The 15,865-nt window shown below is 33.6% G+C and overlaps 1 protein-coding gene across 2 annotated transcripts in view; it reads left to right on the top strand.

Moving 5' to 3' along the window:
- KIFAP3 (kinesin associated protein 3) overlaps positions 1–13,772 on the top strand; it is a 157,365-nt gene extending 143,593 nt beyond the window's left edge. Inside the window, exons 20-21 of one of the 2 annotated variants that reach the window (XM_060033763.1) lie at positions 8,200–8,268; positions 12,234–13,772. In XM_060033763.1, the coding sequence (XP_059889746.1) occupies positions 8,200–8,245 (46 nt within the window). In that variant the 3' untranslated portion in view covers positions 8,246–8,268; positions 12,234–13,772. The remainder of the gene's footprint in view (positions 1–8,199; positions 8,269–12,233) is intronic. The other variant, XM_060033758.1, reaches the window with a different exon arrangement.
- Positions 13,773–15,865: the final 2,093 nt, after the last annotated feature.

Raw genomic sequence — 15,865 nt, 5'->3', positions numbered from 1 at the left:
TGAGGGAGAGAAGTACTATTTGCCATCAGCAAGTGTGCACCCTAGTCATTTTAAATCAATTTGTAATCTTTCCTTGTCCTGCATACTTGAAGTAATTAATATGGATATACCTATGTGCTAGTTGGAAATACTGCTTAAAACCCTACACTGCCTTTAATTTAAAAAATGTATAGTGCATTCCCGTCTCCCTGAAGAATTCTCCTCATGGTTACCCAGCTCTGCTTATGTGTCCTGTATTGTCAGATTGGCACCACCCCAAGACAGTGAACATCACAGAATGAAGATACCCCACCCTAAACACTTCTGTGACCCTGTGCCCTTTTCAAAGAAAAGCCAACACTACAGCATTAAACCTAAGTGCAGGAATGTATGCAGTGTGGGAAGTGATGATTTGTGTGAAATAACTAAAAACCTTACCCTTGATTTACTACTTTCAAAATAAAGTCCCTGAATATAAAATAAGATGAAAAAGCATGTAAAGAGACTTTCCCAGTATTATTCATCCCTAAAGGTGTTGTATCGTTTGCATCTATCTTGACATAGAATCTGAAGGGTTTTGATTGAATAATTTTATTTATACAAGCAGTCCAGTCTCACTATGGTAAAGGAAGATATGATTGGCCATGGCATTATTTTAGTGCAACAACAGTTAGTTGCCTATGTGTAGGCATAAATCTCTATGAATTATGTAAGAGCCCTGTAAAGGCAAACAGAAAGCATGTGTAAGAAGCATGCCAAGTATGATAGAGTATCTCTTAACAGTCTAGATTATATGGCAGGAGCCAGCATTTCTTAAGTATTTTCTAGGGAAGCCTCTATCATTTTCATATGTCATAACAATAACACCAAGTACATACTACAAGAGTCTTTGTACTGTTCTTGTAAAAGACCTGGAAATATAATAATCTCAAGGCAGAGAGATGTTAAAAGGGATAGCCATTATTCTTACTTTACCAAAAAAAAAAAAAGAAATCACGACAAAGAAAGTTACAGATTTAGACGGAGACGAGTTATATCAGTAGAGACATAAATTATATCCAGATATTCTGGTTTTGAGGTCATTGCACCCCACTAACTTTAATAAAATGCAGGAGTTGTTGATAAGTTCATACTTAAGTTAGTGTAGCTGAATTTGTAAACATAATTACTAGTCCTTAAATTAAGGGAGAAAAATGCCCTTGTACATCAGTGATAAAGAAAAAAAAAAGTATGTTTCCTTATGTTGCTTTAAAAATAATAATTTTAAAATATGGTAATAGGGCGAAGTCAGAAAAGTAATTGTTAGAATCATATACTTCTGCATTGAAGTCTACACGGAATTTGCTTGGTGTCAATGCAGTGTGTGCAAAAGGTGCTTAGCCCCATTCTATGAAGAAACTGTTAGAAATACCTTGTTTCATCATCAGAAGACTGCAATCTGGTTGATCAGGATGACTTCAATCAGTTTGTGTCTTGGCAATCTAAAATTAGCCTTAGACCTAAGTAGAAAATGAATTTACCTTTTTTTGTACAGACCTATAATATAATAAATACATTATCAAGGGCCAAGAGAGTTTATGAAATTTAAGAGTAGAGATTTACTTTAGTAACTGTTCTTCTAGTGCTAAATGCATTGCTGGTGTATTATGTAGTATATGGAGATCCTAAGTGCTCTAGAGGATACTAAATAACTATTAAATATTTATCTGACCTGTATTGATTACTGAAATTACTGAAGGCTGAAAGTATCTATATAACACTGCCCAACATAGATGTTTTAATTATGCTAAGTGAAATAAGTCAGTCACAGAAAGCAAATACTATATGATATCACATATGTGGAATCTAAAAAATACAGCAAATTAGTGAATAAAACAAAAAAGCAGACTCACAGATATAGACAACAAACTAGTGGTTACCAGTGAGGAGAGGGAAAGGGGAGTGACAAGATGGGGTAAAGGGGGGAAAAAGTGGTTTTATTGGATTATATGAAATCATGTGTGTAAAACTTGAAAATTGTAAAGCGCTATAGAATTTAAAGAATCATTCAATTTAAATTTTTTATTAAAAGAATAAAGTATCATAATAATACAAGGAAATGCCTGTTGTATATTTGATATTATAAACTTATTTTAGAATCGAACTTTCAAACTTTGATGCTTAGCTACTTAAAAACATGCACTTTTAATTTGTTTAAATATAGTTTCTATTATCCATACTTGTGCCCTCAATTTTAGAAAAATATTACTTAGTCTGATTTAGCTACATAAAAGGTCCTTATCAATCACCACTTGATTTTTATCAGCCAAAGGTAATTTGCAGGCTATTTAGCCTAAAAATTATTGAGAGAAATAAATGAATAAGTAGACTAGGGCATAAATTGGAAACTTTACATTAAGCTTATAAGATTAAGCTTAATAAGCTTAATAAGCTTGATAAGATTTTTGAGATTTTTTTTACAACTAACATTTATATACCTCTTATGAAATGTAGTAAAAGAAAAAGTTTCAAAGCGATATAAAAATATTCCAAACCGTATTATTTAAGGACGTCGACAAGGTTTTAACAGAAGCTTAACATTAATTTTTAATTTACAAGAGACTGATATGTCAGTAGGGGTAGCATGCATGTTAGATAGTGGTATTACCTCTTTGATTATATCCATATGTCAGATTTCTGTCTGCTTTATAAAGAATCATGGGGAGTTGATATAGCCCATTATGTGTAGTACTTGTGATAATTTTAGGTTCTATTCCATCTCTTGAACTTGTTCATTTTGATAGTGCATTATCATTCTAAGATTCTGGTTGGTGTTTAAATTTCAGTAACTGAAGGTCATTATTCATATTTTAACTGGACTAAAAAGTTTTTAATGCTAGCATTAACTTTTGAATTATGCTCGAGCTCTTAGACTTTACAGCATGTTTAGTTTCTTTTCATTTCTTATTAGTATTTTTCAGTATTTAATAGTCTCCTGCTCCCACCTCCAGCAAGAACTCTCCTCTCTGTTCAACATCAGAAACATTTTCCTCTTTGGCATGTGCTTTTAGTTCCCCAAGCAGTATAAGCAAATTGGAAAGTTCAGCTGTCATTCTTGGAAGGTCATAGATCACACTAGCAGCCTGAGTAATCCAAGAGGTTTTAAGTATCATAGCATTTAGTTTAAAGTGAAATTTGCTCTGACAGAGCTGGCAGACCAATAGGAAAAAGAAATATTTGTGCTTGGAGAAGTGCATATGTAGAGACCAAGAGTCTAACTGATGGCTGGAAGTGATTTCAGTCTAAAAAAACAAATCATTAAGAGAGTGCATAGGGGTAAAATACACAGTTCATATTTTAAAGAGTCTCAAAATGAACCAGCAACTAAGGTTAGCATTACATAGTAATTAGCTGTGGTGTTCAGACTTTAACTCACTCAGTACCAGACAATATGGTTAATCTATCACTGTGAAAACATCGCTACTTAAACTCTCTACTTTAAACCTACAGCAGTAATTTTTGTACCTTAAAAAACCAAAGTATTATGACAGGTTATATAAATGTTGAACCAGTAACAGACAAACAATTATTTAAAAGAGGTGCTAATGACTAAGTTTATTGACCTAGGGGTTAGTTAAGCAGCTCAGCAAGTTCCCTTAACATTTGGTGGTGTGAACTGAGGCATTCCTTGATATTATAGAACTGCTAATTTCAAGAAGTCCTTGTACTTAATTGAAGAAATGCAAGCTAAAGATGACAAGATGGTATACTTTCATTAAAAGATTGCTATAAAAATTTTGAGACCATTATAAGTTTCAGTAAATATTCACTTCAGCATCATCACATCTGATGGCTTCTATTAGGCACCTATTAGAGTATTTTTTCTGTTAATTGCTACAAATAAGGAAAAAAAATCTTCTAATGGCTCCAGTTATTTCTTTCAAGTCATTGTTCTGTTCAAGAAAGCCAATTTTGAGTCACAGGAATACAAGGTTTATAAATTCTTTCCTTAGATGTGCAAAGCAGATTAATAAGAGTAGAATAGAAGGGACTCCAGCAAGATGGTAGACTGACCTGACTTGGAAGGGCCCCCTCCTGTATAGATATAGAAAGGGTGGACAAAATATAACCCCAAGTGACACACAAACACAAAAGAACCACCACAAGAATATTGAACTAGGTATAGGTTATATGGTATAGGAAGATAGAGCTGAATTCCCTATATAGAGCCTGGAACTTCAAAGGGATGCCTTTTTCTCATCAGTTGAAAAGAGGACTAGATGATTTTAATTCACCAGCCCAGAGAAGTGGCTAAAATTTGTCTTCTGCCCTAAGACCCTAGAAGAGGAGGATAGTCACCCATGAGGAACAGGAATCATACGCTTGCTTCATGAACACGCATGGGGTCAGAATTTATACTATACATTTAATTCAGGAAACCCCAAGTCAAGAAATTATCATTAAAATGGCTTCAGGACAGTGAAATTCCAGGACCTTGATATATTATAAACAAATACAGAACCTCTCTGTAGAAGTATCTCGAAGCTCAAGGGCCAGCAGACAGGCAAAAAAGAAAAAAATGACTAAGCTTGTGAAGAAAGGGACCGTCATGAAGAAGAATTGTCAGAGGCAACAGTAAAAGAGTAAGGATGCCCAAGAACTGGAGTTAATAGAAGAATCTCAGTGAGACTATAAATTAAAAAAAAATAATAAAAAGGGATAGAAGACTTAATCCGAAGATGATATAATATGAAAAAGTACCAACTGTAACATCTCCACATAAAAAAATATAATCATTAAAATAGGCTCTGGAGATGGGTTAAATAACAGATTAAGATGTATAATAAGTGTAAATTGAATGGTATTAGAAGAGCGTCAGTGAAATGGAATTTCTTTCCATTTGGAATAAATCAGTGACTATTTTACACATGCTTCCTCCATCATTAGTACAAATTAGTTTTTATCTGAAGCATCTCAGTATAGTAACTAAATTGAAAGGATTTGTCCCCAAGATGGTATTTTCCCCTTAGAACTGACAGATGTCTTTTTCAAAAAAATTTTTTTAATAAGTTCCAGATGAGTACATTAAATACAACCTCCCACTACTCCTATCATTTATAATTTTGAAGAAAATATTACTTAGTTTGTTTTCACTAAAAATGATTCTTTAAAATTGATAACCATGCATATAAAAGATTGAGTAAAAGAAAACTAAATGGAAAATGACAGCTAAACTTAATACATATTGGTGAAACTCATTAAAAGACTGCTTCACTCTGCTCATTTTCTCTATAATACAAAGGCTCAAGTCAAAAGCAATCAGTAACACTTTTGAGCAACCTAAAATATATATTATTACATTTAAATTTATAGAAACAAGATGCTATTGACAGGTTCAATGAAAATTTTAGAAGTTTTCCTATAATAGTAGTACTTTAACATGCAAGTTCATTACATTTTTCAGTGTCCAAGACAATCAACATCTTCTCTCATTTTTATACGCCTCCACATTCACAAAGCTTTTTTGCATATGAATGATAGTGATTCCTATTTAACTCTAAATTGTTTCACATATATAAAGACATCGATTATATGAAAAAGCAATGGAAACCACATTCCATCAATGTTAAATATGCTGAGAAGTTTAAATTTGATAAAGCTTGCTTTAAAACTTTGTAAAAGTACGATACTCGGTGATAAAACAAGCTCTCCATCTAGCGGTGGATCTCTAAATTGCAAACATTTAGATCTTGATTTAGTAATACGTCACTATACAAATGTTAGGTATAATTTTATAGGCATTATGTCAGTCAATCCAGACTTCTCTTATTGCTATATATGAATTTCAAGAAAAAATGGTCTCTTCTGCCAGAATAGCCCATCTCTTCCTGTTCAGTACAGGGACAAACTACTTCTACAGTTTGATTTCATCTACATGGAATACTACAGCCTCTTATTTATTTGATGAAACATATCCCCATATTAAAGGGGCAAAAATTGTTTCATTCCAGTTAACTATAACCTCAAATTTTTGGCCAGTTTTGAAGTTCTTTCTCTTCATTCTCAGTTCCCAAATAGTAAATGTATAACTTAAAACTCCATTTCAAAAGAGAAAAGATACCATTTTTTGTCATGAAATGTAGCACATTTGATCATTGTTAGTTCTGCCAGTGCCTCTACAGACTCGCATTACTTCACATATGGACAGCCATAATATTCTTAAATGTTCCCCATCCTTTTGCCTCTCAACCCCTTGTTCCCCAATTATCTTTTTGAAACACAGAAGTAAGTTGTTCTTGGTCCCCTTCTTAAAAACACTGACAGCTCTCCAAAAGTATGTGGTTCTTAGTATGGCATATGAAGAGCTTTTAAAATCTAGTCCTAACCTCCCTTTCTAGCTTTATCTTCTGCTACTGCTTACATTGCAAACCTAAGACTTTGACCATAACAAATCATTTGCTCTTCTTCAGCCCTTTCTCTTGCTCAGGCTGCCACACCATCAGGAATTATCTCTCCATCTCCACATGTGAAATCCTACTTGTCCTTTAAGATTCATCCATTCATGCAATCAAACACTTTTTGAAATCCCACGCCATGTCAGATACAGCACTAGATGCTGGTGATATAGCAATGAATAAGATAGTCCTTACCATTCATGGTGCTTACAATCTAATAGGAAATGAAGACAAAAAATAAAATATAATGTCAGGAAGTGACAGATACATTAAAATCAAAGCATTTTCTATAAAGGCTTTCTAGTTCTTGAGATCCTTCTGTAACAATTTGTACATATCTCTAATATACTCTCACATTATTTTATTTGGTCCTATTCTACTCTGTAGTAATTTATAAATGTACTAGGGTAATACAACACATTATTATCAGAATTTTGTTCCGTATTAGTTGCCTCCAATCCATGGTCAGGGACCATGTCTTGTTTATTATCGCCTTCCAAGCAACACATCTTTTTTTTTGACATTGACTTCCAACACTATACTTAACACATTGTAGAAAGTCATGTACTATTTGAATGGATGGGTGGATGGATGTACAAAAGATCACTATTACGTAGACCTAAATTTCCCATGACAAATCATACTTAAGCTGAAATTACTCTGATGATAAATTTATAACCTAGTTGGAAAGGAAGATAAACATACTGATTTTGGTTCTATGATCAGTATATTGGAGTAATTAATAAAAAGAATGAACTGTTCTAGGAGACTGTTACTAAATTATTTCATGCAGTGTTATAATGTCCTGGAGCTGTATCCTCCAAAAAATGTTAAGTCCTTTGACTTAATGATCCCAAAAGAATTCCAGCCTTCAGTATTATCTTATGGATCACAAAGATAGGTAGTTAATAAGTGTCATTGTTCCCTACTTGTAAGTATATTGTCATAAAGGATTTTGTCTTAGGGAGGATAGAATCCCCAAAGAAAGACCCAAGCTAAAAAGATGAAATTCAACATGGTAGTTGTAAGTTATAAATTTCATGTGTGTCTGTATGTATATACACACACAACTATACACACACATATACAGTCAATGTAAGCCATTTTGTGATAATGACTCCTTAAAAATTTTGTTCAGGATCAACACAGTTTTGGCCTACATTAGCAGAGAGTCAGAAATGGGATCTCGTTTTTATCTTCTGTACTGGTTTCAGACCATATCATAAGTACCACATTGTTTTCAGCTTCTTTATTTTAAGGTTAATACTGAAAAAATTGAAATACTTTAGAAAACAAATGATTTTAGAGACCATGTCATGAGGATTGATTAAATGAGAGTTGTGAAATAGTCATATTAAGGAATAATTAGACTTCTTGTATGGTTTGAGAAGGTAATTCTAGGACTCATAGAACCAGATTTCAGATGGGTGTTAATGAAGAACTTTCTCATAGTTTGGTAAGTCTGTAGAAGGAACGAACTGCCTTGACAATGTAGAGTTATGGAGGTGTTATGACAAGAGCTGTATAGACCCTGTCAAGGATGTTGTGAATGAAAGGGTACACTAGAGTATTTCTAAAAATGTTTCCAAGTCAAAGATTCTATGAGCCTATGAAAAGAGAACTTGGCTTGAATGTATCCTTTTTTTTTTTCCTGTGTTATTCACTAATATATTCATTATGTGCTTTGCATTCATTTTGCTGACCTGGAAGTTTCAAAGAAGAAAAAGACTTGTATTGCTTTTATCTAACTTTAATAAAATAATGATAATACTTTTCACTTATGCAGCACTTTTCACCCAAGGATTTCAAAGGGCTTTACAAATATGCACTAATTAAGCCTCACAAACAGCCAGAGGTAGGTGATCTTCTTTCCTTTCTACAGGAATGTCAATTCTGACACAGAAGTTTACTCAGAGCCTCGGAGTGCCTAGGATTCCTTACTGGCTGCCATTCCCTTTGTAATATGCTGCATGTGAAGCATCACTTGTCATGTCTGGATTTCTTTTTTTCACCCTTCTCTGAATCATCTCAAGTTTAGAATTCTAATGAATGATGTTGAAAATTTGTTTGAAGCCTTGTAAATATTACAGAAAACTTAGTCTTCTGCTTGCTGAATGCTAATTAGATTTCTAAATGTTTGTTTAAAAATAAAACCTAAGTGTGGTTTTATATTTGTTGTTGAATTTTAAATATATATTTTTTACTTATAAAGAATTTGTCATTTTTTCTAGGTACCCCAAAATCATTGTTCTTAGGACATAAAACTTAATGGCAGGTGGATTTGGGGGCCTTACCTTTCCTAGTTGTCTTTTCACAACAAACAGTAACCATTTTCTTTAGACTAGAATTATATATTTTCAAGAAGCAGTATTGCATTTTGGTATTTTTCTAATTTAAAGGTCCAAAATATATCTAGACATTGAGGATAAAGGTTAAATGACGCTACATAATTAGTCTTGTAAAGAAAAAGTGGTCTAGTAGTGGCATATTCTACTCGAAAGGGACACACAGCTTTTTTATATAGTTTAGGAGTACCAGGAAGAGAATATGTACGTATGGAGACACACATGCAGTGTTGGATTAAATTCCAATATAAATAGCCAAATATACAAACTCTTCTCTGAAGCAGGATGGTCACACAGGGCACGAGCAGGTACAGCATATCACAACTTAGTTTCTGTTGGTTCTGAGGGTCCCTGTTGAGGGCATGCAAGTGGCTTTAATACTGTGTACTCTAAGTCAAGTCTTAGTGGATCAGGAAAGGACAATTTTTGCTGTGATACTTCCTTTTATATTCACGTTTCTGTCCCCTTCCAGAAGAATTTATATAATCCATCTGCTTCTGTTGGGAAAACTTACATTAGGCTCTCCTGGTTTGAACCAGATTCAGCATTAACAAGGCTACATCCTTATCCCAAGGGAGAAAGTAGAGTAAGAGTTCACATGTCCCAGAAGAATATCTATCTCCAGGTTTTAACAGCCTGAAAAGTCCAATTTCCTCACTATATTAGAACCAAATGAGAGACTAAAGAATCAAACTATTCTGTATCAGAGTGAATTTTATTTAAAAGATATTAATTGTAGGGATATGGTTGATCTTTCATGATACAAAAGGATATAGAACTTAGAGTACCACCAGAGTACCCACACTGGTCATAATGTTTCACATATTCTTTAAACAGCGATTTGATCTATGATACATGATGGATAATTCCAGAAAAGCCCATTTTAAGAGTTGGTCTCAAATTCTCCTATTTGAAAAATTTCCCCATATGATATTTATGGAAGTTCACAAAAATTTGGTTTTTACATTGTAATACAGAAGTCTCTGGGTTAACTATTGAGTGCATAAATAGAAGTTTATTGCAGTAAACCTGCAGGCTCAGAAAACTCAAACTCAACAGTGTTCAAGATTTGGTCTTACTTTCACTGACTTGGGGATGCATATTCTTACCAAAAATTGTGACTAACATATTTTTTAAAAATCCATTTGTCAATTTACAATGAAAGTATAACCAGCAGGCAGATCAGATATGTCTTAAGTTTATTCTTTACCCTGTTGGCAAGCCATATGAGAAAACAGTAATCAGAAATTTGTTTATTGGTCATAGAAATTTAAAAGTTTTGCAGTTTGAATGTGTAATAACTTTAGACTCAGAACCTTTGTTAATGCCCCTTCCTCAATGAGGACAAGCCTGCCAAAAAGGTCATATATTCCTGATGGTGTTATAGGTCACCCCAAGGGATTGCTTGGGTTGGTTCCACTACAGCATTGCCTCTGAGGAGCTCCTTGTTCTGTGCCAACATGGCTGACAGACACCCTTCTCAGTACCGTCATCTTCTTTTAGGTAGAATTACAGTCATATTGTTCCTCTGTGAGATGTTCTGTTTTGAAGGTACTTTCGCATATTTCTTCACTGATCAACCATATGCCTCTTGTTTCCAAGTTCTTAAAAGAGATCTCACCACAGCCCCTAGATTAATAAACAAAGACAAAATTAACTTGAGTTTTACCGAAGTCTGCTGCTATTCAGCCTCAGAAGAGATGCTAAAACATGTAAAGAGTGGCTGAAGGCAGGTAATAAGTAGAAAGCTGAAAAAGGAAGGAGCTGAAATCCACAAGCTCTATAGTCATCCTTTATATAACTGAGAGTTGTTTAGATACATGAGTATTTGTTAGCCTTAGTGCTTCAACAGAAAATTTTTCAATGGCCAACTTTTCCTCTAATTTTAAACTGATACAGGTGTGTCTTAGTCGTGGGCTCCATTAATTTCTAAAACATCTTTAAAGCTACCTCTAGAGTAATATTTCCCTTCATCAGAAAATTTAATCTTTCTTTCCATGGGACCAAAGTAGGAAAAGCATACTTGTATTTTGCCATTTCAAAATAAAATTCAGACTTAAAACTTTCAAACAACTTTTAGAAATTACAGACACAGTTTTTGATATAGAAGGAACCCAAAAGTTTGATTTGTCCAGGATCGTTCACTACAAATGCTAACCTAAACCTTATATTTCAGAAATTCCATTCCCCTAAGAGGTAGATTCACATGAATTATATGCCCTTTACTTTTAGTATTTAATCCTATTCCAACACACACACACACACACACACACACGCACGCACGCACGCACACAAATTATTTAAAACCTTAACATTTTAATCGTTACTTCTAAAGCGTTTTAACTTAATCTCACTTTGAGTTGTGAGAAGAAATCAGTGCCTGTATGAATATATTTTTTAATCATATTGAGATTTTGCTGATAAAGGGAAAAGTATCTTTCCATCTAGCATTATCTGGAATAATCTTAAATCATTTAAATATATTTATTTTTTCAAAGCTTACATTTCTGGGTTATAAATAATTTCTTTTGATTGGAAATAAGCTCACTAGCATTCACTGCATGCGCTATGCATGAGCATGTTATAGCTGCCATATTTGCCTGGCAAAATAATATCTTGTCATTTCGCTAAGTGTTAATAATTCTCTGACTCTTTAAAAGTACTTTTTCTTCTAAATGTATTAATAGATGAAAGAAGAATTTTTAAAGTAACATCAGTTTATCCGTGTTTCAATCCACCTTTTTAACTCTGAAGGTTATCTTTGGGCTTCTGTTATTTCCATAGAATAAATTTATCATTTATAAATTTATAATTATAAATTTGTAATCCAAAATTTATAATTTGCTTGCTGTAACTCAAAACATGTACTATTTAGTAATTTTTTTGCATTGAGGAGTCAGAAGAAGAATTTGCATATCAAATCTGGCTAACTTTCAAATTTTGTAAAATTCTTTGCCTTCTTTTAGTCATAGGCTTATGGTATGATTTGGCTCAAGTGAGAGTTTACTGCTAAAACTCAATTGCATGTCCTTACTAATAGTGGATTAATCCTATGAAATAGAGATCTTATTATAAATAACAAAACTCACTTTACTACAGTTTTAATTTTATCATTCCCTAGCAGTGTATTACTGATAGTTGCTAACATGTAAAATATTTTCACATTCTGGCATAAACGCCATGTATGAGTGTAATTCATTAAAACGTTTCTGATCTCTCTTTCTCTTTGTCTTGAATGGTACCTGATGACAGAGGTTTTCAACATTTTTAACAGAAGTTATTAGAATTAAATATTTATTAAACACATTTTTATGACTACAGTAATTTAAAGAAGAAAAAAAGTTAATGATAGCCAGCCACATAAGTCACTTTTGCTGCTAGGAAGAGAATTTTGGAGGTATAAAGTTCCAGGCCTCTTCTTTGACCTGCATTGGAATGAAAAATATAATAGATTATTCCTTTTTTCTCTTTTTAGCCTTGGAATGGATGGCTTTGGCCAATCGGTTGGCATTCTTGGACGCCCTGCCACAGCTTATGGATTCCGCCCTGATGAACCTTACTACTATGGCTATGGATCTCGATAAAGTCATCCCTCTCCATCTGTGCTCTCAGCTTAGAAGAGATCTGTGTGGGTTGGGTTAACTTTGAATCTTGGCCTAATAATGCATGTTGATACTATTGCGGGTCTGTGTTTCTTTTTACTTTTCCATACTGTTAGCTGCAGGTTAACTTCGACCCCTTCCGTCCTGTGTTAAGTACAGTTGATGCTTGACACTGTTCACTCATCAAACCACATCCTGATGCCGAATAATATTTACCATGAGACTCAAAAGTGAATGCTGAAAAGCAACTAGACTGGAAAACAAACACTACATTATGTACATTAATTGACTAATTTAATTTCTATTAAAAAGAAGCATAAAGTACAAATGAATTAGCAAAAGTCATGTGTTTCTATTTAATGTGTTTTATTAGGAGTTACATGCTTATGTAGAGTGCATATAATTTTTTTTTCCTGTCCTTTTTTTCCCCTTATAAACTCTTAAGTATTTCACGTGATATGTGCTACCTTTAAAATTTATAAAAAGAGTATCACCTTTTTTATTTCATGCCATGTGCCTGAAAGGTTGCTTCCCAAAGTTATTAACTATGATTTTTTGATTAACAGTGGAACATATGCCATAATTATGTTATATGTGAGTAGAGTTTCTTCAGCAATTAATTCAAATTAATTTTGTCTTTCTGATTTTTATACAGAAAACCTAGGACATCTATTAGTATACATGAAACTAGATTGGCATTGGGTTTTTAAATTTTATTATTCATGAAGTCTAAAATATGGAAAAGCTAATTATGTCTCACTGAAGAAAACTAAGGAACAAAATATTTTGCTCACTTAGATACCCGTTTCCCATTTGTTCACTTGTTTTTACAAGATTTAGGTAGTAAGAAATGGAAAGACATAATAATGAGTTGTGAAAATAACTCATGCATGTTATAGTATGGAAATATTTACTTGAAAAACAGAGCAAATTAAATAATTACAATCTACAGATATTTCCTTGAGCGCCTGCTGTGGAAGAAATTATATGAGGCTTTGAAGTAAATACATAGATCAAAGACAAGAATTTAAAATCTCATTGGTCTACTATACTAGTTATTGGGCTTCATTTATATTTTAAGCATAGAATAGTAGAGCTGGAAAGGACCTTTGAAATAATTCAGTCCATCTATTTATTTGGGAAACCAATCCCATAGAGATTTAAAATATAGTCAACAGATATTAACTACCTGCTATGTATAAGGAAGTATATCATGCTCCTTAGGGAATAAGTGAATCTAAGATATGATCTGTGTCTTTGAACTCACAACCCAATTGATCTTTCTGAAAACATGTATTTATTTGTCTTGGTTTCTATTTTAACTATAGAATATTAAAGCTGGAAAGGGCCTTAGAAACAGCCCTATCAAACTCTTTTCAGTTGGAAAAACCATGCCAGGAGAAATTAAATGACTTCCCCAAGCTTATGTATTTAGTCTTTGACATAACCTGTCTTCATGCTTCCAATCCAGTAACCTCAATTAGTAAGTATCGTGCCTTATTACTTGTCATATGTACAAAGTATAAATACAAATAAGAAGTGACATTATTAGAAAGATAAAGCAAACATTCTATAACTTAACTTCCCTCATACCATTATAAACTGATTTAGGAAGAACATCCACAACAATTCATAACATTTCCAGGGCTGGTCTCCAGGGTTTACATGCACATACGCATTCTCCCTGTATATTTTTTTCATTATTTTAGGACTTCACAGAATTAGAAATTGTGATCTTTCCACTCAAGCATGGACTGATTTACCTTTGCATTATTTATGAAGGAAAATTTTACTAAAGGAATAAGGAAGAATATCTAAAATTCTTACATACTTCAGAGAACAAAAGGTTTTGGCCTTGGGCACTTTTAGAAATACTATTTATATGTAAGTCAGATATCCTGGACTTACCAGATTTTGTCTACAAATTAAAGTCATGTTTACTTTAAGAGCTAAATTGCCATGGCCTCAAGCCATAGTTTATAGCTGGAAATTATTTCTTCTCAAGAGTTTTCTGCCCTTTCTGAGAGTTTTCTAAGGCGCTTTCTCACATGGGGCCAAGAATAGGTTCCTCATGTTCTGTTTCCTCCCCTTGTCCCTACACTGCTTCGTCTAGGCTGTTCATGAGATCACAGCTGCCCTCTTCTTGGGAGAGCCACCACTACTTTCACTCAGGACTTGGGGAAGAGAACACTGCTCCACCCTTTCCTAGCCCCTTCCATATGTGTGACACACCTATTGCTTAATTCTGCACAGCACAATAGAACTGAAGCCATATATCCTGTCATGACTTTACAGGAACCTCAGAAATGGTAGATGAGGTGCATCACACAAAATAACTTGCTACTATTACTAGTTGTAGCTACGATCAGAGGTTACAGTCACTAGGCTCTCACTTGGTGTTGCAGCGCTTACTCCGTGCCACCAGAAATATGCCAAGAATCTTTAGGACTCAAAGACTAAGCCAAATTGTCAGAAGGTCTCAGAGAAAAGAGGATGCTTTTTCTTCAACCCAATTGAAGGCCTATTTTTCAGAGTCTTTGTTTCTTGTTACAAGATTTTTTATTAGCTGCCTGATCTTCAGGATTTTAAAGACCTTGCATATTTTAAGTCATGAAACAGAGAAAAAGAGAGAAATATAAATTGATCTTCCTACTTTTTGCCAAGTGGTACCTGGAGGGTTTTTTCCAAATCTAGCCAATTTGTCCTGGTTATTGGCAGATCTTCCCAAATTCTATCATTGAGGATACATCAACGTTTTTAGTGAGGTGAGTTTGTCCTTTTGTGTCTTTGTTGCTAGTTTAATGAGAATTTGGAAAATATGGTGTCTCCTCAGATATCTAAAATCCCACATACACATTCTAGCCAGGTACCTGACAGTCTACTAGATTGAAGGGATAACATTAAGCTTCAATATATGTTCTCTATGGAGTATAGCAGAACCTCCCGACTATTTGGGATAAAGACTTGCATGAAATAGAGAGGCATTAAAGAATAGAATTAATAACACTGAGAAAAATCAGTGATAAAGAAAAATTTGATAAGCTCTCTGAGAAGGCAGAAGAAAATAACAGATTAAATAATATATAAAAAATAATATAGAAGATAAAAATCAGAGCACCAATATTTGGCTGGTTGGTTTTCCAAGAAAAGAGTTTTTGTTTTTTTAAGGTACAGGAATAACAGCCAAAGATAATAGAAGAAAATATTACTGAGCTGAAAAGGATTTTTATCCCTGCAATATGTGAACCATTTTTTAAAATGGATACTGACATCTATTTTGACATAGAGAAGTTCTTGATAAAAATGAATTAAAATTTCCATAAGAATCCTGAAAAGAAAGACAAAATACCTTCAGAGAAATTGACTGCCCTTAGACTTTTGACATTAAGTGGCAGAAGATAGTGGAGTCTGATCCATAAGGTGGTTTCAGTGAGATTTAGAACTCAAAAATACCATACTTGATCAATTTCTTTCTTCTTTTTTCTGTTTTGTTTGTTCTGGGTTT

This window comes from Delphinus delphis, chromosome 1 (genome assembly GCF_949987515.2).
Source record: "Delphinus delphis chromosome 1, mDelDel1.2, whole genome shotgun sequence".
NCBI classification, from domain to species: Eukaryota; Metazoa; Chordata; class Mammalia; order Artiodactyla; family Delphinidae; genus Delphinus; species Delphinus delphis.
This window is presented reverse-complemented; position numbering and strand designations above follow the sequence as displayed.